The sequence below is a fragment of the Macrobrachium rosenbergii genome, chromosome 24 (assembly GCF_040412425.1).
Source record: "Macrobrachium rosenbergii isolate ZJJX-2024 chromosome 24, ASM4041242v1, whole genome shotgun sequence".
Taxonomy (NCBI): domain Eukaryota; kingdom Metazoa; phylum Arthropoda; class Malacostraca; order Decapoda; family Palaemonidae; genus Macrobrachium; species Macrobrachium rosenbergii.
Window position 1 is genome coordinate 22,224,744 of NC_089764.1, and position 19,053 is coordinate 22,243,796.

General features: G+C 36.2%; 2 protein-coding genes and 1 long non-coding RNA gene across 5 annotated transcripts in view; all 3 read right to left on the reverse strand.

The window, feature by feature from the left end:
* Nucleotides 1-1,909: 1,909 nt before the first annotated feature.
* On the reverse strand, nucleotides 1,910-3,687 carry LOC136851926 (gastrula zinc finger protein XlCGF57.1-like). Its single transcript, XM_067126287.1, has one exon. It carries the CDS (start codon nucleotides 3,535-3,537, stop codon nucleotides 2,056-2,058), a length of 1,482 nt encoding a protein of 493 aa, XP_066982388.1. The 5' UTR covers nucleotides 3,538-3,687; the 3' UTR covers nucleotides 1,910-2,055.
* An 80-nt stretch (nucleotides 3,688-3,767) lies between these two features.
* LOC136851927 (uncharacterized) lies at nucleotides 3,768-14,095 on the reverse strand. The gene is made up of 3 exons (XR_010857003.1): nucleotides 13,978-14,095; nucleotides 11,335-11,506; nucleotides 3,768-4,304 (listed from the first exon to the last, which is right to left on the reverse strand). It is a non-coding gene; the product is annotated as an uncharacterized lncRNA (long non-coding RNA).
* A 3,354-nt stretch (nucleotides 14,096-17,449) lies between these two features.
* LOC136851928 (uncharacterized) overlaps nucleotides 17,450-19,053 on the reverse strand; it is a 124,561-nt gene continuing 122,957 nt past the window's right edge. For all 3 annotated transcript variants that reach the window (XM_067126290.1, XM_067126288.1, XM_067126289.1), the window contains exon 6: nucleotides 17,450-18,276. In XM_067126290.1, coding sequence (XP_066982391.1) covers nucleotides 18,049-18,276 — 228 coding nt within the window. In that variant the 3' untranslated portion in view covers nucleotides 17,450-18,048. The remainder of the gene's footprint in view (nucleotides 18,277-19,053) is intronic.

The window sequence follows — 19,053 nt, forward strand, 5'->3', positions numbered from 1 at the left end:
CAGGAAAAGTTTTTTGGAATTTTTTTCAGTATCACTGCAGGCCATAATCCTAACATCTGAAGATACTTGGATTTTTTTGGCTAGTATGTCGCTTATCTCCCTCATCAGATGAGTAAATAAGGTGATCCAGGACTGGGAGCTGACATGTTTTGGACTTTCACAATTACTGGATAATTTTCAGCTGCATTTAAAATGATTCTGACAATGCTATTATTCTAACTATGTAGAATTTTTGGTTTCAGAAATCTTAAAGTACTCGTCCAAGTAAAAATTAAAACGTTCAAAATTGTCAGTACTGATTCACACTGATATGAAGTTTCACAGGCTATGCTTTATTGATGACTGGAACCAACCTCAACAGTTGGCAATTACAGAAAATTATGGACTATAGTATATAGACAAATTTTGACTGAAAAAATTTCTAGAATTTATAATTTGAGATTTTAATAAGAGCACTGAAATACACCAAAATATGCATCCTATTAAAATAACCCATTGTATGAACTGTCTGTTTTCCATGAATCTTATTTTTACTTTGTCTGAAAGTAGTTTACTGTGCACAATACATAGGTAATAGCAGTTAGTGAAAGTCTGAATTTCAAGTCAATGGAACCTGTGGGCTTGTAACATATGAATACAGTTCATCTTCTGAATATATATAACAATAATAATAATGGTGGGGTGTCTACCTCAAAGCACAGTATAAAGTACAACTGTATTAATATATTAGTTGATTAAAACCAGTTATTATTAGTAATATTGAAATTTTTCGAGAGTTTCTGATTTCCAAGTGATAGCATGTTCCTTCCTGCCATCACACACCATACCCTTTTTTGGTTGTGAACAAATAAATCATTGTAAATATTAATATGCATCTCCTTCCTCCACTAGCTACAGTTCTTCACTAATCCCTAAATTTTACTTTCACTTTTTGCATTATTTTCTACGTGTAAGAAGTCAAGAGTCCTAAAGTGAATAATGAAAACCAATGTCCTAACCCACTACCTGATCCTCAGTCTGGATCTACATGTTTCACAAGTTACTTGACTGGTGTAAATTTTTTGCACATTTCACTCTTCTAGGTTGTGATGAGAAACTAATATTATTTCTTGTTTCTTGTTTTTTTCTGCTTCACACACAAATATTTAGTTTACACCATGTTTGTAATTTTCCTTGATTTTGGTAATAGAGTATGTTTTCTGTTTTAAATGAATTTATATACTGTATATCTATACAATTAACAAAATTTTAAAAATCATGAAAATGTACCTGTACAGCATACAGAGAAAATCAAGGACTGGTGAAAAGTGAAAGTCACTTTTCAAACTATACTACATATAATGTTATAAAATGAAGTGAAAATATCCTGAAGTGTGATTTTGAGAGAGAGAGAGAGAGAGAGAGAGAGAGAGAGAGAGAGAGAGAGAGAGAGAGAGAGAGAGAGAGAGAGAGAGAGAGAGAGAGAGATATTTTATATAATTCCCATATAAAACAAAGGTTAAAAATATTCATAGCAAAACTGCCTTATATGAAAAAAAAGCTTTCTGATCTAATCATACTTCAGCAGCATTCTCTAAGCACTTCAAACATTGTAACAATTCAAGAATGAGTGTAAAAGGTTTAATAGCCATTACATACTGTTATCCCTTTTACGATTTACATCTCAAGTCACAGAAGCTTAGTTGTTTCCAGCCTTAGCACACACACACACACTGCAGTGCATCCTGACTTACCATATAGCCAGACTCATATCTTACCAAGGCAGTGCAATGCACAAAATATACTACAGTATTAGCTATCCTCACAATTCATGAGTTAAAGACTGCCTGAAAAAAAAAAAGACTTTTTCCCCTATACAGTGCATACTGATTGTTTCTCCTTGTATGAATTCTTCTATGTCCTTTCTTTGTAAGAGTTTTAATGTACAGGTAAATAAAATTCAATCTTTGAGTGTTCATAATCATTTTGCAAATTTTCATGTGCCTACTGAGATCTTTTAGGATCAAGCAAATAAAAAACTCCACTCTGACGTCACATTCATGAAAACAATATTGCTCATGTATGAGTTCTCATGTGCAGTTTGAGACTACTTGAATGAGAAAAACAACTCTGACATTCTGTGCAACTAAAAGGCTTCTCTCCAGTATGAGTTCTCCTGTGCCTTTTAAGATCACTTGAACAATTAAAACTCTTTTGACAATCAGTGCAAGAGAAGGGCTTCTCTCCAGTATGAGTTCTCATGTGCCTTTTGAGATCACCCGAGTGTGAAAAACTATACTGACATTCTGAGCAAGTGAAGGGCTTTTCTCCTGTATGAGTTCTCATGTGAGATTTGACATGACCTGAGTGAGAAAAACTACTTTGACATATAGTACACAGAAATGGCTTCTCACCAGTATGAGTTCTTATGTGTAATTTAAGACTACTTGAGTCAGCAAAACTACTTGGGCACTCTGGGCAAGTGAATGGTTTCTCACCTGTATGAGTTCTCATATGGGTTTTCAGATGACCCGATTGTGAGAAAGTACTTTGACATACTGTACATGAGAATGGTTTCTCTCCTGTGTGAGTTCTCATGTGCTTTCTGAGGTCACTTGAGCGGTAGAAACTACTTTGACATTCACTACATGTGAATGACTTCTCTCCATTATGAATTCTCATGTGCATTTTGAGACTACCTAACTGAGAAAAGCTACTTTTACATATAGTGCAGTTAAATGGCTTCTCTCCAGTATGAGTTCTTAAGTGAGTTTTGAGATGACCAGACCGAGAAAAACTGCTTCCACACTCAGGGCACGTAAATGGCTTCTCTCCCGTATGAGTTCTCATGTGTAACCTGAGACTATAAGAATGAGAAAAACTACTTTGACACTCAGTACAAGTAAATGGCTTTTCACCAGTATGAATTCTCATGTGTATTTTGAGACTATGTAAATGAGAAAAACTACTTTGGCATTCTGTGCAAGAAAATGGCTTTTCCCCTGTATGAGTTCTCAGGTGTCTTTTGAGATAACTTGGGTGATGAAAACTACTCTGACATTCATTGCAAGTATATGATTTCTTTCCACGGAGAGTTTTCGTGCGTTTAGTAGGTTGACGTAGTTGAGAACTTTTTCCATCGTCAGTACTCGTTAAGACAGCATCCCCTGTGTCATTTTCCTTTGTGAAATCTTCCATGTCTTTGTGATTATTCTTGTGACTTCCATCTCCCCACTTCTGATAAAGCAGTTTTCCATATGAGAGAAAGGGTACCTGAGAACTATCTGAAACATCTGTACCTGACTGTACACTTTCTTCTTCTACAATTTTCTTCCCACATTCTTTATCAGAACTTAGTGGGTCCTCCTCAACCTTTTCAGATTTGCATGAATATTTCTCATCTATTTTATCAACATCAATAAATTCAGGTTCTGTCTTGATTTCTACATATGGTTCTAGGATGGTAGAATTATCAACTGTGACTACAGTCTGATCATCTTCCAATTTCTCATTTTCTTGTTTGATTACAGGAAATGAATCCTCAGCTTCCATTTTCATACGATATTCAAAGAAGTGCTGAACTCCACCTAATCTTCACTGCTTTTATTTTGGATTACTTTATGAGACACTCCCTAAATATCTAAATGAAGTTTTCAATATATATATCTATATATATATATATATACTATATAATAAAATTTATGAGGTATAAGTGTTCAAATGCAAATGAATAAAATTTCACTCCCTGTTATCATACAATCCTACATGTTTTAAATGATTGCACTGCATTTAAGCTTTCTTTTAAATACACATACAAAGAATATTAGTTCATTCTCTTCCTGACTTTACAAGCAGTGTCTATAGCAATTTCAAATATTCTTACAAAAAATATTAATTAACACAAAAGGTATTCACTAACAACACTATATCAATCAATAAATTATTCATAAGACCAGCAACTTCTCTGGGTTATCACATATATTGATGCTTTATATAAGTGCTTAATATCTAACTATATTAAGTAAAAATAAATTCAACATTCAATGAAACTTGTATTACATATCACATCTTAAATTATAGTAATTTGTGGTCTATAGTATCAATGAGAATCTTCATGTCTTCATTATCCACAGCACAGACATCTAGTGGCTCTAGCTTGTTTCTGATATAATCTAAAATACAGTCATATGTCAAGGGCTTCAAATCACTCAGCTCTTGAAGATGGTTCAAAGTATTGTACTTTACCTTCCTAGTCCAACTAGCTTGCTGCTCTCTCACTGGTGCCAGGTGTGAGTAAGGAGAAATTATGCTAACAGGCCACAATGCTGTAATAAAAAACAATTATGTATTGTAATCTACTTATAAGAAGAACAAAATTTCCCTTGCAACATATAGTCAACATAAATATTTTAATTTCAGAGCTACTTCACCAAGCACAGCAAGAAGACAAGTAGTACAGTATCCCTTGCTTACCCACATTTTCCCTATCTATACTGTGCCTTTAACTGCATGCACAAAGTCGCTCACTGAGTGCTCAAGAAAGTGCAACTTCATGCAGATTACTTGCAGAGGTGAACGTCATTTTCGAGGGGGAGCAATATTAATTAGTACTGCTCACCCAAGAGAGTTAAGTACATTATGGGCAGAGGTGAATGCTTTATGCTGACAGGCTAAATATGAATGCCTTGAGATACCTGGCTGAATGGTGTCCATAGGGTTGAGAGGAACGAAAGTATTTGTTATATGTAATGTTTACTTTAATATTGCGATGGTGGTAACGTAGTTATCTAAATCATCATCATCAGTGTTAAACAAAATACACTTATGTAGCTAAGGTACTGTTACATTTTACTTTAATTTAGAATGTAAAGTGCATAAATTAAGCAAATGTACTCTAAAACTACTTCCAACTTGTAGTCTCAAGTTTCAATGCACGCCAAGGGTACATAATAGCAAATTGCGATTTAACATGTATCTTTAAGATTACACATAAACTTTTATAATCAGTTCTTCAACATCCATCTTAAAATCAATAAACATGAACAACACAATCACCATACTGCACTCAATACACACCCATGTTTCCACGGCACGGAGTAGTACCGTACATGTCTATGTGCCAATCATACATTTCTGCTTTCCCTACTATTGGGACACTTTTATTTACCACTAGTTTAACTCTCTCTCTCAACTTATCTATCTTTATAGCCACTCATCTGTCTTATAGCCACTCTCTACCTTATTGCCTCTCAACTCCTGCTTCAAAGTCCAAGATACTCCCATCTATCGCAACACAGGTCTATATTTCCCTCCCCATTTACTCCCAATAACTTTCAGGCATTAAAAATAATTTCTCCAGTATATAGTATTGAGTTCACAATCTCAACTTTCCCACAACTGTCACATAACCAGTTTTCTGACTGTACTTTTTCCATTGCTCCTATCCAGTCACCATATGCTTTGATATGCTTACAGTGATACTCAGTCTTTACCCCTCCACTGCAATCTTCTACCTTTTTAAACAGCATCAAAAAGAATTAAAATCAATATGTAAGCATTCTCAGTAACTGAAGCAGCTAATGATGATTGTAGAGGGACCTTCTAGTGAGGAACAGTCATCATGGAGACGACTCAAGGTCTCTTTCACAACTGATGTCTTTATTCTTGGCTAACTATTCTGACCAAAAGAGTAAAAGTAAAATAAAGAGGTTTCAGCACTATTGGGACATTGACAGTTTCATTTTATTAAAGTCTGAGTTTATGCAAATTGTAAATTATTTATCAAGATGAGATTTTAAAAAAATCAACAAAAAACTATATAATTCAAATATTTAATAATTCTAGAATGTTTGTATAATTTTCTACACACACACACACACAGACACACATATATATATATAATATATATATATATATATATATATATATATATATATATATATATATATATATATATATATATATACATACTGTATACATAGCAAATGTCTTTGTTATGTAAGTACATACAGGAAATAAAAATGGCAAATTTTGAAAATAATTTGCTTTTTCAAACTCGTCTTTAAATTATCATACTTCTGGCAGATGCAAGGCCAACTGAAGCTTGGAAACGATGTCTTAAATTCACTATTCTTTTTTGTGCAAGAATTATGGGTAACCACCCATACATGCACATACAAACACACACAACTGGTAGGAGTAGAAGGAGTCACATTTACTGACTAAATGCAGTCACAGATAGGAAGTTTTTCGGAGTAACTAACCTACATCTAACCTGTCTGGTAATACAGCACTTATGAGGATAACAGGCAGATAGAAGGAGGAAAAGTAACCATTCACACAACAGACATCCAACCATTTCCATCATAAAACTTAGACGAGACATTAGTCTATGCAGCAAGAGCTGGGTAGTTACACGACTTGTTTGGCTGCTACCATAGAACACAAGGATAAGTACCCAAGGACTTGTGGGTGTCATCCTGTAGGCAGAAATAGGAAGAGGTAGTCAGGTAGAACCACACAGCTGCCCTTGTGACACCAGAAAGTTCCTTCTGAACTCCATGGAAGAGAAAATGCCCCTTACCTTGTGAGCTTTCAGTTGCAGGTAAGCACTCTGTACTTGAGCCCTCTGCCACATAAGCACATTTGATTGTATCACAAACCCAGAGTTAGACTGATTCTGATACCTCTTTCTTGAGTTTGCCCACACTTGCCACCAAGCGACAGCACTCAGGTCTAAGGTGCCATGCCCTCCATAAGTACTGTAGGTGACACATGGTCATAACTGTACACAACTTGAAGAAAACTAATGGGCTCTGCACCTTTGCCACAAATTCTGGTACAAAAAGAAAACGAGTCTCAACTCTCACAGTGCTACACTTCACTGGAGATACCACATAATCCTCCCACTCTCTTTGTTCATACCAATGCCAACAGGAACATGGTCTTGAGCATCGTATCCATGTCCTAGTGTCTCCTTCCAGGCTCAAACAGCAGGCAAAATAGGCTTTTCAAGACATGTGCAATTTCCCACTAAACAGACTTCAATTCTCAAAGAGGGCAAGAATGCTCAAAACTTTAAAAGCATGGCAGTATCTGGTAAAATCAAGAGATCTATATCCTTCAGATGGAAAACCTTTCATAGAGCAGAGGAACTGAAAATTCTGTTGTCGATTAAATAAACCCAGTAATAATGATCTTTATTCATTGATCCCAGCCATTAAAAATGAATTATTATTATTATTTGTTAGGAACAATCGTTTGTAGATTGTTCCCTTGGTGGATTGTTGCCTCCTTTATTTGTGTTTTTTTCGTGCTGGTCAATTGACATCTGTCGTGGAGTGCTTGACAGCGTCAGTCAGGTTCGTAGCAGCAACGAATAGGGTCCAGGGTAGCTGCAAGCCAGTTGGAGTAGCAGCTGCAGGTATCCGTACCTGCGAGTCAGGTCCTAGCAGCAGAGAGTTTCTTGAGGACGAGATGGTTGCCGTGTCGGCTCTGTCATGGTCGTCGTAGATGGAGGAGGACGTCAGTTCGTTTCATGGAGGACGAGATGGTTGCCATGTTGGCTCTGTCGCGGTTGTCGGTACTGGAGGAGGACGTCAGCACTGTGCTTGAGGACGAGATGGTTGTCGTTTCGACTCTGTCGGAGTTGTCCTGCAGTGTTCCTGTCAAGCAGCTTGGGGCTATTTCGATGGCTCTATTGAGTTCGTCTGCTAATACCGTTTCCTTGTGCTGCTTCATTTTGTATTTATTATTTGTTATTTATGCTGCTCTTTTTGTTATACCGCCTTGGTATTATATTATTTATACTTCTTGAGTGTTGTTCATGTTACCTGATTATTATGTTGTAGCTACGCTAGCATAATATTTATGCTACCTGTTGTTTATTCGTGATGTTTGTTGAACTGCCCATGCCTATGTTTTTGATAATTTTTTTTAATGTTCATTTATGTACTGACTCTATTTTATTTTTCTTTGGTTTTGATTGTTGCTGCTGTTGTTAAGTAATTAATTCATTTTTGTAATGCTAATTTTAAATTGAACCTTGACTCAACTGTACATTATGTAAATAACTTAACTTTGTAAATAAATTAATTTTAAGGTAACTTTTTCGTTTTGTTCTGCTCCTCCCTCCTTTGTTTGTCACCTCTCGTCAGTCATTACAGCCCAATTGCTTGTTTATTTTAAAGAACCTGTCGATCTCGAGAGGCGAGATCATAACAATTATTATAACCTTCAATTGTGAAGACTGACAGGAGTCTGTCATGGCAGAGGTATTCTAGACTCAAATTTTCTATGATCTACTCCTAAACAAATCATTGTCTTTTCTTTTAAAAAGTTAATTTTTTCAATACATACCTTTTTTTTATGTAGCCTTTTTGTATGTATAATGAAAATCCTAGACTAACTGCATATAAGAAAATGAAAAATCAATAATTTCCCGTAGTTAGCACATGTATTTCAGTTCCTCCAATTCCCAATAGCTAGGTGTTTCACATATGTTGAATTGTCTAATGCACCTGGAAAGGTACAATAAGACTAAGAGGTAGGCATTTAGCTAAAATTAAGGGATTTATTTTAACACAATTTTGTTATTTAAAAGCAAAGTCTGTTTTACCAAAAAACCCCATTACTGTACTTTAAAGCAAACTGATATTCCAAAGGAAGCATGAACCTAAAGGAACCATGTGAAGCTGCTCGGTGAAAGAATGAAAAAGAACCCATAGCTTCTGACTTTGCAGGGATCATGAACAAGACCAATCCTCATTTTTATAGAAAGAAAATCTTGTAAAACTTAAAAAGAATTAGCTGACAAGCTTACTCTGCAAAGTATACTAGTGAACCTATAAGTTCTATACCTAGTAGGATGGCTGTGATGAGATGAATAATGTGACAATGAGGCTGATTCTCCAGACATCCACTTTAAACTTAAGTCAGGCTTAACTGGCTGCAACTACCTGACTTAGGGAAAATCTAAAAAATAAATGAGGACAATTTCTTAATAAATTTGAAAATATGCTTTAGCACCATTTACCACCTCCAAGGTTTTTGTTAAAAAGAAGGGACATTAAAAGTGCTCAGATTTCATGTGCTGCCTGAACCTCAGAGACACTCTCATAAACCCTAAAAATCACTAACCTGGCCATAAAGAGACTGTATTTATCATTTCTTTCTTCACTGCACTTGTCTTGGTCTAACAAAGGTAGAGTTGAACAGCCCTGACAGAAGAAAGAAAAGCTTCCTCATCTCTGCATTGTGAAGAGAGTGAAGGAACAACAAAAGCAACAATAGAATGATCTTGTGAATTTGAGTCTTTATTTTACAGTAAGAGGTGTAGGAAAACCCAATAAAATCCCAACCCTTTAAGTAGGTTACTCTGTTCAGAAGAAAATGGGTCTACCTTACACATCTCTGGGAGGTGAAGGATAGACAACCGTCTGCAAATATGGATGGGAGGCTTGGTCTGAAAGTTCATTAGAAGCACTTGACCAACCACTCATAACTAGAAATTCCAGGGGTGGCCTTTTGAAGTGTGGTGGTAATTCCATGTGCAATATTAACACAGCACCCAAGCTCTAAAGAAGTACCTACATCCAAACTTTGCAACTCAAAATCCTGCTAGAGGGCAAATCTGTATCCCTAATTGTTAACAGACATTTTATGTTGCCATAAAAAATAGAAGGCTGTCTGTTACATCCAAAAAGAGGCCTCCACTGGATTAGGTTCCTCCGGATACACCAATCACAGAAAATGCTCCACCGGGAGTTGTAAAACTTAGAAGCTGATTGTCTGCAGGGTCTCTGGCCTATGACCTAGGCTGCCTCTACCAAAAAAAATTCCCCCTTCCCATATATGTCTAGACTGTCTCAAAAATGCCTGAACATGTCTGCTTTACAAGCCAGAAGATCTGCACCAACTGAGTAGTCCTCTGCTACCTTACAATTCAGGTTTGTTGCCAATCTACAGGCAGAATCCTCCACAATCTCCACAATGTCTTGTAAACCTTCTGGTGACGCAGCCACTCCACTTAAAGGACCTAGTTTTGCCTGCTGAGGGCTTCTGCTCTGATGTGTCTTTCTGAGATGAATCATGTATCCAAAAGACAATGGTTTTCTTTGCCAAGAGATTATGTTGGCTGCAGGATGGCTTAAGATTTTGACTTTATACCCCTTGATCCCACACACAAGTAATTGCTGGCAAGTTGTTCGGCATGATCCTGAAGACGAGACTCAAGAAGATTTCCTTTAGTTCCTGAAAGTTAATGTGCTGCTCCTTTGCTTGTTATGTCCATGATCCTACTGCCCAGAGATCAAGCTGGTGAGCACCTCAATCCTGGTCAGCGGTGTTGGTGAACAAAATGTCTACTGAAGGACAAACCTGGGGAGCATCTGCTCTCCAACTGACATTGTTTTGCCATCATAATAGCCCTTCCTGTACTTTGGCTGTAGAAAGAACCAGGAAGTTTTTGGAATACAGGGCTGCTGACTACTGTTTGCTGCAGAAGGAAACTTCAGGATCCTGTACTGATGGTAAGGAATTAATGTCTTCAAAGATATTAGATCAGATGTAAAAGTACTGCCTTGACTTGGCAAGAAAGGAGACACAAGAAGGAGGAGCTGTTGGGCAAGGGCTAATATCTATGACAAAGGCCCAGATGAAAAGATTATTCTATGGCCAAGAGCAGTAGAAAAGACAGCATTAGCATCTCACTGAGAAGACAATACAAGCCAACCTTCATCTGCTCCTGTAGGGAAGACAACAAAACTTATTTAAATTGATCCAAGACTCAGGGGCCTGAACAGAGCTGGGAGCCACCAGAGCTAAAGGATATCCTCTACTAAGCAGAACAAGAGAATCCTTGGAAGTAAGGCAATCCTTCACAACAAAATGGCATCAGCAAATACAACTCTGAGCATGTGTGCAAGCTGGGAATGGCTGAGAACTCACCTGCCTACCACCAATTAACCACCTTGTAACCGAGCCTCAACGACCACTTTCAGCTTGCACAGAGGAACACTTCTACATGAAGGGCAATGGTTTGTACTTCCATAGGAATAACTGACATTCAAGATATGTTAAAAAAAATACGAAAACTGTAGATGCTGCATGGTTGAAAAGGAAATCATAGATGAAATAATAAAAAAACTAGCAATCCTCAGAGTTCAAACAAGTTTAGGAAAGACTGTGGGCTCTGAACTAATTTACAGACATGCAAGAGGTGAGACAGCTAACTACTAAGAACTTAGGCAACCATACAAACATGCAATAATCTAATAATCTTTTTCTTGTATGGTGTCTTGAAATTAAACAAGAACTTGTTATCTAGGTATAAATTCATAATTATAACATACTCACTTGACAAATAACTTGACAGTAGTATTCATGTTGTGTGTGGTGTACAATCAATTCTTAGGCCCAAAGAATACTGTTCACTTTAGATGCTATTTAATTTCAAAACTTTAAAATAGTTGTACTTCAAGGGCACCTAACTTGTATCCGACTGTGACAGCAGCTGCACACATCACATCTACAAAAGAAACATAATATCCATGGTAATTAAAAATTGGAGCACAAATATCACCAAGATAAGACCATGCTAAAAGTTAAGTATATCTTAGTTTAACCAGACCACTGAGCTGATTAACAGCTCTCATAGGGCAGGTCCGGAGGATTAGACTTATTTTACGTGGCTAAGAACCAACTGGTTACCAAGCATTGGGACCTACAGCTTATTGTGGAATCCAAACCACATTATGACAAGAAATGAATTTCTATCACCAGAAATAAATTCCTCTAATTCTTCGATGGCTGGTCGGAGAGTCGAACGCTGAGCCAACAGCGTGCTAGCCAAGAGCTCTACCCACCCCTCCAATGAAGAACTAGACCATATTAAAAACAAGTAAAACTCAACATACAGTATAATCATAAAAGCTTCAAAGGCCAAATGATTGTGGCTGATAATCTGAAGAAGACCACTCATTGAAACCTAAGGAGTGTGAACAGAAAATGTGCATTAGCAGAGAAAATTCCTAAATCTAGCCTAGGGCGAGCATTTACTAGCCACAGACTCCACTGGCAGATGAATTTTTCAAGCACCACCTACACAGTTTGAAGAACAAATATTTAAGAATTCAATCAATATGTACAAAAATGCCTAAACTACATTATGAATAAAATGCATTCAAAAGTAGTGTACCCAGTACTATATGGTAGATAATCTAAGGATGGCTAAATGCCTACAAAATGGTCAAAATGAATATCTGCATAAAAATCAAAAATAAATAATATATGCGGTAAAGTTGTTAGGTATAATACAGAGATATTATGTGGTAAAGTTGTTAGGTATAATACAGAGATATTATGAACATTAAACATATCTAATTATCACAGCACAGTTACAACAGATATATAAAATAAGTGATCGCAGAGAATGCTAAGACCAAACATCTGCCACAAAGAGCACTGGTATTTTGCCACAAACAGTTTGTTAACCTCTATCAGGCTGCAGCAAACTCAAACTCAATTCATTTCATGAACTCTTGCATTTAGTGGTTCATTTCTGCACAAGCAGACATTAATACCAGTCATGACAGGGGTTATTACTCTCATCATTAGGCTTTGTAAGACCACCTTGCTGGTCTTCAAAGGACCTGGGGATGTAGTTTAGGCGAGAATATATCCCTGTATTTTATTTTATGACTTTTCTGGTACTCTCAGTCAGGTAAAGACCCATCACCGCTGGTTAAGTTAGGATGCATCCCTGTAACTGTCTAAGCCAGACTTTGCATGCTTTATAAATTTATGGCAGTTTTATGTCTGAAGAATATAGAGAAGGCTGTATAAAATACAGTACACGTCAGATAATTTGAGAAATGTACAGAGATAATGAGAAATTTACTGTATTTTGTTTAAATTTTTAATTCATCCTCGAGGGGCTCGTACTAAACACGGTGTCCCAAGGAGTTTCTGCCATGTTTTGTGCCAACCCCCTGGGGATGAACATCAAAACATGAACAAAAATGTCAAATTTCTCATCAACTCGCCATATTCATTAGATTAATTCAACTGTACTGCATTACAAATACCCTTTTCTACAATGTCTAAGCAAAAAATGATGTTAAATGATATATTTGTGAGGCAGTCTCCTTTTCATTTAGCAAAACGAGAGGCTTGCATGAACAATAATGGTTAAATCAGAAATGCATAAAATAAAAGGATAACCAGTCAAAGAAATGGGCTAGGCTACAGTAGGATGTGCTGTATATGCACTAACTGACCTAAAATTAATTAAAGTATCAGTATCTTGTATATGAAATTAATTTAACACATTAACCCTACTGTTTCTACACATTTCTGCTCAGACACTTTTAATTAACCTAACCTAACCTATCCTAAGCTTTTAAAGAACCAAGATAAAATCCGATTGGTAAATCCTTACAATTGTTTAGAGGTCTAATCTGAACAATTTTTTTTTCTCCTCAGGCTCTGCAAGTATCCTAATTATCCTAAAAGGCCCTGTCGCATAGATTCAGCTAAAATGACCTATAATTGCCCATAGTTTTTCTATTGCCTAAAATATCCTAAAAAAATTCCGTAAAATTGCCTTTGATGTTTCTATTGCCTAAAATAAACTAAAGTATATTCTAAAACTGCCATTAGTCTTTCTATTGCCTAAAACATCATTAGTGTCTCTAAAGAAATTCGCCTAACCTGAAAACTAGTGTTCCGTAGCCACACTCTGGGGAACAGGGTGACCCAAAAAGCTTAACTTAGGAAATTATGAGTGGTATATAACATTTCAATTGATTTGCAATATCAGTTCATAAAAATATAAATATATATTATATATATGGGCAAGGATGATACGACAGACCATCCAGTTTCAATATGACATTAACCATTAATTTTTTTCTCTTCTCTGTAATTCACCGTAAAATTATATGTAATTCATGACTGATATAACATTAATTTTATCGACATACACATCTGTTAACTTACGACGTATACAATCTTTGGCTGTCATGTACGGCAATTAAGTCAGTGGAGTACCAATACAGAGTAATCTTCTTCTTTCTTTCTTCTTGCATGTGATGGCGTACGTCAAATCGAGCCAAGTGACGGGAATTGAATAAGAAAGTAAGAAGGTAAGAAACTAAGAAAGTAGATTAGTTAAAATGAGCGTATTGAAACAGCAAAAGAGCAACATTCTGAAGCATAAGCAAGACGTAAGAAAAAATGTAATATGTGCTATAGAAAACTAGGAAATGCGGAAATGTGGTCTGTGGTAACAGAGCCCAAAAGATTTGAAAATGTGGTCTTGGAGCTGAAAAAAATGAGAGTTAGAGCAAATAAGTATACGATAATATATTTAAAAGGCAGGAGGAACCAGGGTAGAACATAATTAATGGTAAAAAGGTGGTCCTTTTCTATAATATAATAACGTCAGATAATAACAGTTTGGTTCAATGGTGGGAATTAAATGAGGGAACCATCTGAGGATTTTGGGGCGATAAATTAAGGCAGAAGATGTAAGAAATTATGGAACTCTAGAACTCGAATTAAATACATATTAAGCGAAATAGTAAAGAAAAGTGAACAAGAATGACTAAAGTGAGGTTTGTATATGCTTTAATCATACAACGAATTGAATAGTAAAAACGCTAGCAATGCTGTGAAGGCAGAGAAGAAAATATGTTATGACAGTTGTGTAGAAAGGCTGTCGACACCACGGAACGTTTGTTGAGCTGCAGAGGTTTGAAGAAATAAATGAGAGGTTGTAGCATAGGAGTAGGGTAACTAGAAAATTCCACAAGAGGTAACACAGTATATTAGACAGAAGCTGAAGATACGAGATCAATATAAACAAGTAATGCTGTTTGTGTTGAGGGTACAATACAAGATTTGATGAAAGTGTAACGCAGAACAAGGCCTCCCATTCTATGGTCTATTATCCTTCTTGTCTTCCCTCTTTACTCTTCCTGATAATCTTTATCTTTATCTTCACGCCTTTCCATGATGTGTGCTTTTCAGGAACAGTCAAATATAACATGAAGGCATTTATCTTACGCTGATGTTGCAAATGTTTTCTCTTCAAGCAATATGGGACGTATGGTTGGTTCCTGCGCTCACTCCACAAACACAATTGCGGGCACACTCACTATTCGCATGAGGCGCAGAGCATTTTAACTTGATACAATTTTACTTTATACCCTTTCCCTTTTATGCTGATTGTTACGTTATTTAAGCTGACACTGAATTCCCTTGTTTTTTACAATTTTAAACGTCTTTAGCTTTACTTCATTTAATAGTACATCAAAGTGTTTATTTTAATCCTTGACCATTACCCTTTTCTGCACCAAGAACCCCAAAAAGTTATAGATGTTTCGAAACTAATTTTTACCAAATGTTGTTAATAAACTGGTTTTGATAACCAGCGCTTCCCAGGATAACAAAATTCTTAATTTTTAGAGCTAGTCTTATGTATTCCCCCGGTTTTCTGTTAGGGGATTTCAGGGTCTCGAAAGTAATATCCTGTTCTTTTTGTTTTCCGTAAGGTTTTACAAACTAATAAGTGTTCGGTATTGTCCTCCTCCTCTCTGCAGATATCACAAACCTCTCGTTCTTGTGTGTACCCCGGAACTTAGCCTTCAGCATATTCAGCCCCGAAGTTTTCCGAGCCTCAGCTTCTTCATTTCTTTCCTCTTCTCTTCCAAGGCCTCCTCAATATCTTGCTTAATTTTTATCTTTATTTCCTTTTTCAACGGTTTTTTGTCGTACTCTCGCATTCCATTAATCTCTATGTCATATTTATTACATGTGGTTATTATGCTTTTTGTCCAGCACAGTCCACAGGGGGCTCTTAGTTGATCTATTATCTCTTTAATTGATCTTTTTCATGCGAGTTTATGTTATGGAACAGCATAATTTTTTTATACTCTATTCTGCGGGCTACTGGCCATATGCCGGACTCCGCTATAATTCCCCAATACGGTGCGCCCTTTGGTTGTTCGTGCATTCCTCAGAGGATCCTTTATTGCATTTTCTCAAGTGCATTCAGCTCGTTTTCCGTGATGTTACTCCATATTTCTACTTTGGCAAATAATGTTGGTACCACCATTGTTTCATAGATCTTTTTCCCCACTTCTAGATAGTACATAGAGTTGGACTGATAGCCTACTGTTCTTGACAAACACAAGTGATATAGAATAGTCTTGATTTTGATTACGGTACTGATGGCCATGAGGATTTACATATTTACCAGCTTTCGTTACGTACAATGTTTAACCACCATTACGAAAAGAACCACTAGTTTGCAAAACAAAAACAAAAAAATCTTTGCAGGGAAGTTGCAATGTATATTAAGCAGCGTAAAAGGTGAATTAATACAAAACTAATATCCTAGTCTTTTATTGCACGGTAATCTACCAATTTCAACCTCACTGAAATGGAGTATAAAAGTTAGGCTAAAGGCCAAGCGCTGGGACCTATGTGGTCATTCAGAGCTGAAAAGTAAATTGACAGTAAAAAGGGTTGAAAGGTGTGACAGGAGGAAAACCTCGAATTTGCACCGAGACATTTCTTAGAAGACGGTGGAAAGTTAAGATGGAAGAGAGACTATGAACGGCGGTCCAGTAGAAAGAAATAAAGGGGCTGCACGTAGAGGCCGTAGGGACGCTGAAAGAACCTTACATAATGTCCATTAATCCTAGTCTATAGTGCACAGTGTGAGGTTCACTTACGGCCCACCCAGGTACGGGGTTCAACCTTACTGTTCTAACTTAGTATCATCCATTCAGAGCTTGCCAATTTGTTTCAGAAGTTTTTACTAATGCATCATCTCTGATTTTCCATCACCTGTTTCACATATTTCATGTCCTTGTACTAAACACGAGAAGTTTCCCATGCAAGTGTCACAATATTGTTTTTGTTTTAAACACGTGGGGGAATAGTTTTTGCCTTTTGTCATCCATTCTAAAGAAAACATTGTGAGACTAACGAGCTAGGCTGATTTTTCATATTTAAACAAAAGCTCTCTATGTGGTTCCATGTTTAAATACTCTCAGCAGAGCTTCCCTGTCGATATGGGCAACATTTCTTGAGGCTGCTTCAGGGTTTAGTTTTCGATTTTTCCTGACTATTCAAGAAAATTCTGTTCCAAAAGTACTGCTGCACAATTTCAATCCAGTCCTGACAAAATGTTGTAACCAACTGTGAGGCCTACTGGACAGAAACTTATTCAAGATGGTGCTAATTAAAGTAACATTTTTCCTAAACGCCTCCTCCAAAGTCTTCCAGGCATGGATGCTCATCTAACAATAGAACTCACAAATTCTTTAGTGTTTAACACAAAAACACTTCATTTTTGTATAACATCCATTAACAAACTGGAACTTCTGAGCTTCCAGATTTCTTCAGGATCCTATTTCGAGTAATTATTTGTGGTATCCTTCATACAAAAGCTTTAATAAAATTTCTTTTACACTTGAAAATTTTTATTAACTTTTATTTATACCTTCTGTCCTTGCTATGAGACTGGAGGCATCTCTCCGACTTTAATACAGTCTTAGTACAATACAGTAGGCTACTTTGTCAGTTCAAAAATAAATTATTACTAGTACAATACTATGTTAAAAAATATCACTTAGTTTTGATAAAAAAAAATACGTAGCTGTCTTTTAAAACAAGTACCGTACTGAACTGAATTTCTAAAAACAGCGCATACAAAAATAATTTAATCACGATTCTTCACTACTGCAAGAATCTGTCGATGTATGTCTGAAATATAATTTCATTGTCTTACATCTTAAATATGAAAGAAGTGAAGTCATTAGTGATTTTAAAAGTAAAATCCCCAAACAACCACTTACTGTTCATTTTAAAGTACAGTAATACTTTAACTTACCAAAACTATAGAAACTGCATTGATTAAGTGCAGCCATCAATCATCTCAGACACAAAGTGCACAGTCTAAAAATTCAACATGCATGTTATACTACATAGGAAATACAGAGTGCTATCACAGTCATTTAGTAAATGCATTACATGTAAGGTAAACTACACGTTTAAACATTAGGAATTATGTATTCTCAACATAACCAATAAGTCTTTGGCAACCCCCACTATATATCTGGTCAGCTGTTGCCAGAAATTGACAATCTTCTCTGTGATAGAGGTATACTTAGGAACCCTTGGGAGAATGTTGCACACAAAGAGGGCGAAGTTGAGGAGTCCATTTTCTGTGCGCCGAAGAAAATCTCCAAACACTGGGATGTAGAGCCATGCATTAAAGTTCCACATCTGAAATCCCAAAATGTGAGAGAGATGAACAAAGTGAGATTATAGTACTTTTTATTAAAATTCAATTGTAGACAAAATTAGCTGCACTTTTCAACTATGATACTGCAATTTTACCTATGTCGACTGTTTCTGATTATTTACAATATGCATACATTAGGAAAGCAATTTACCTTCATTGTATTTTATTGTACGAATTAATTAAAATACTCGATTTGCTCTTCTCCAAACTTATTAGCTGGCCTAAATATCTGAATTATTTAACAACGAGAAAATTGGATATAGTAGGTTGAAATTTACTAAAGTTAGAAGCGATTTAGGTGCATCTAATGTCTTGCACCAATTACTAAATGCCATGTTACCTGTGGTCATGATTAAAATGTAAATACCAGGAAACTGTAAAGTTAAAAAAAAAAGTTTACTGGCAAGAAATAAATGGAATAATCAGAATTACAAATGACAAGCTGCTAATACCAGTTGCAAGCTATAAATGCACAGTGTATCTTGAGCAAACATTTTGTATCCTGTACAAATTTATCCAAATTTCATGAGGGCACTATGACTATGGAGTTATGAAGGTTGAGAAGAGAAAGTCGAAATTTCTTGAACGGATACCATCAATGGGAGTCAACTGAAGCTGGCACCTGACATGGAATTCTTACCACAAACAGGAACTATACAAGCCACCCAGTAGCAAACTTTTGCTGGTTTTATTCACAAAATCAATATTATGCTCCCTACACTGCTGTAATTTCAATAATTTTCTTTTGATAGATTCTG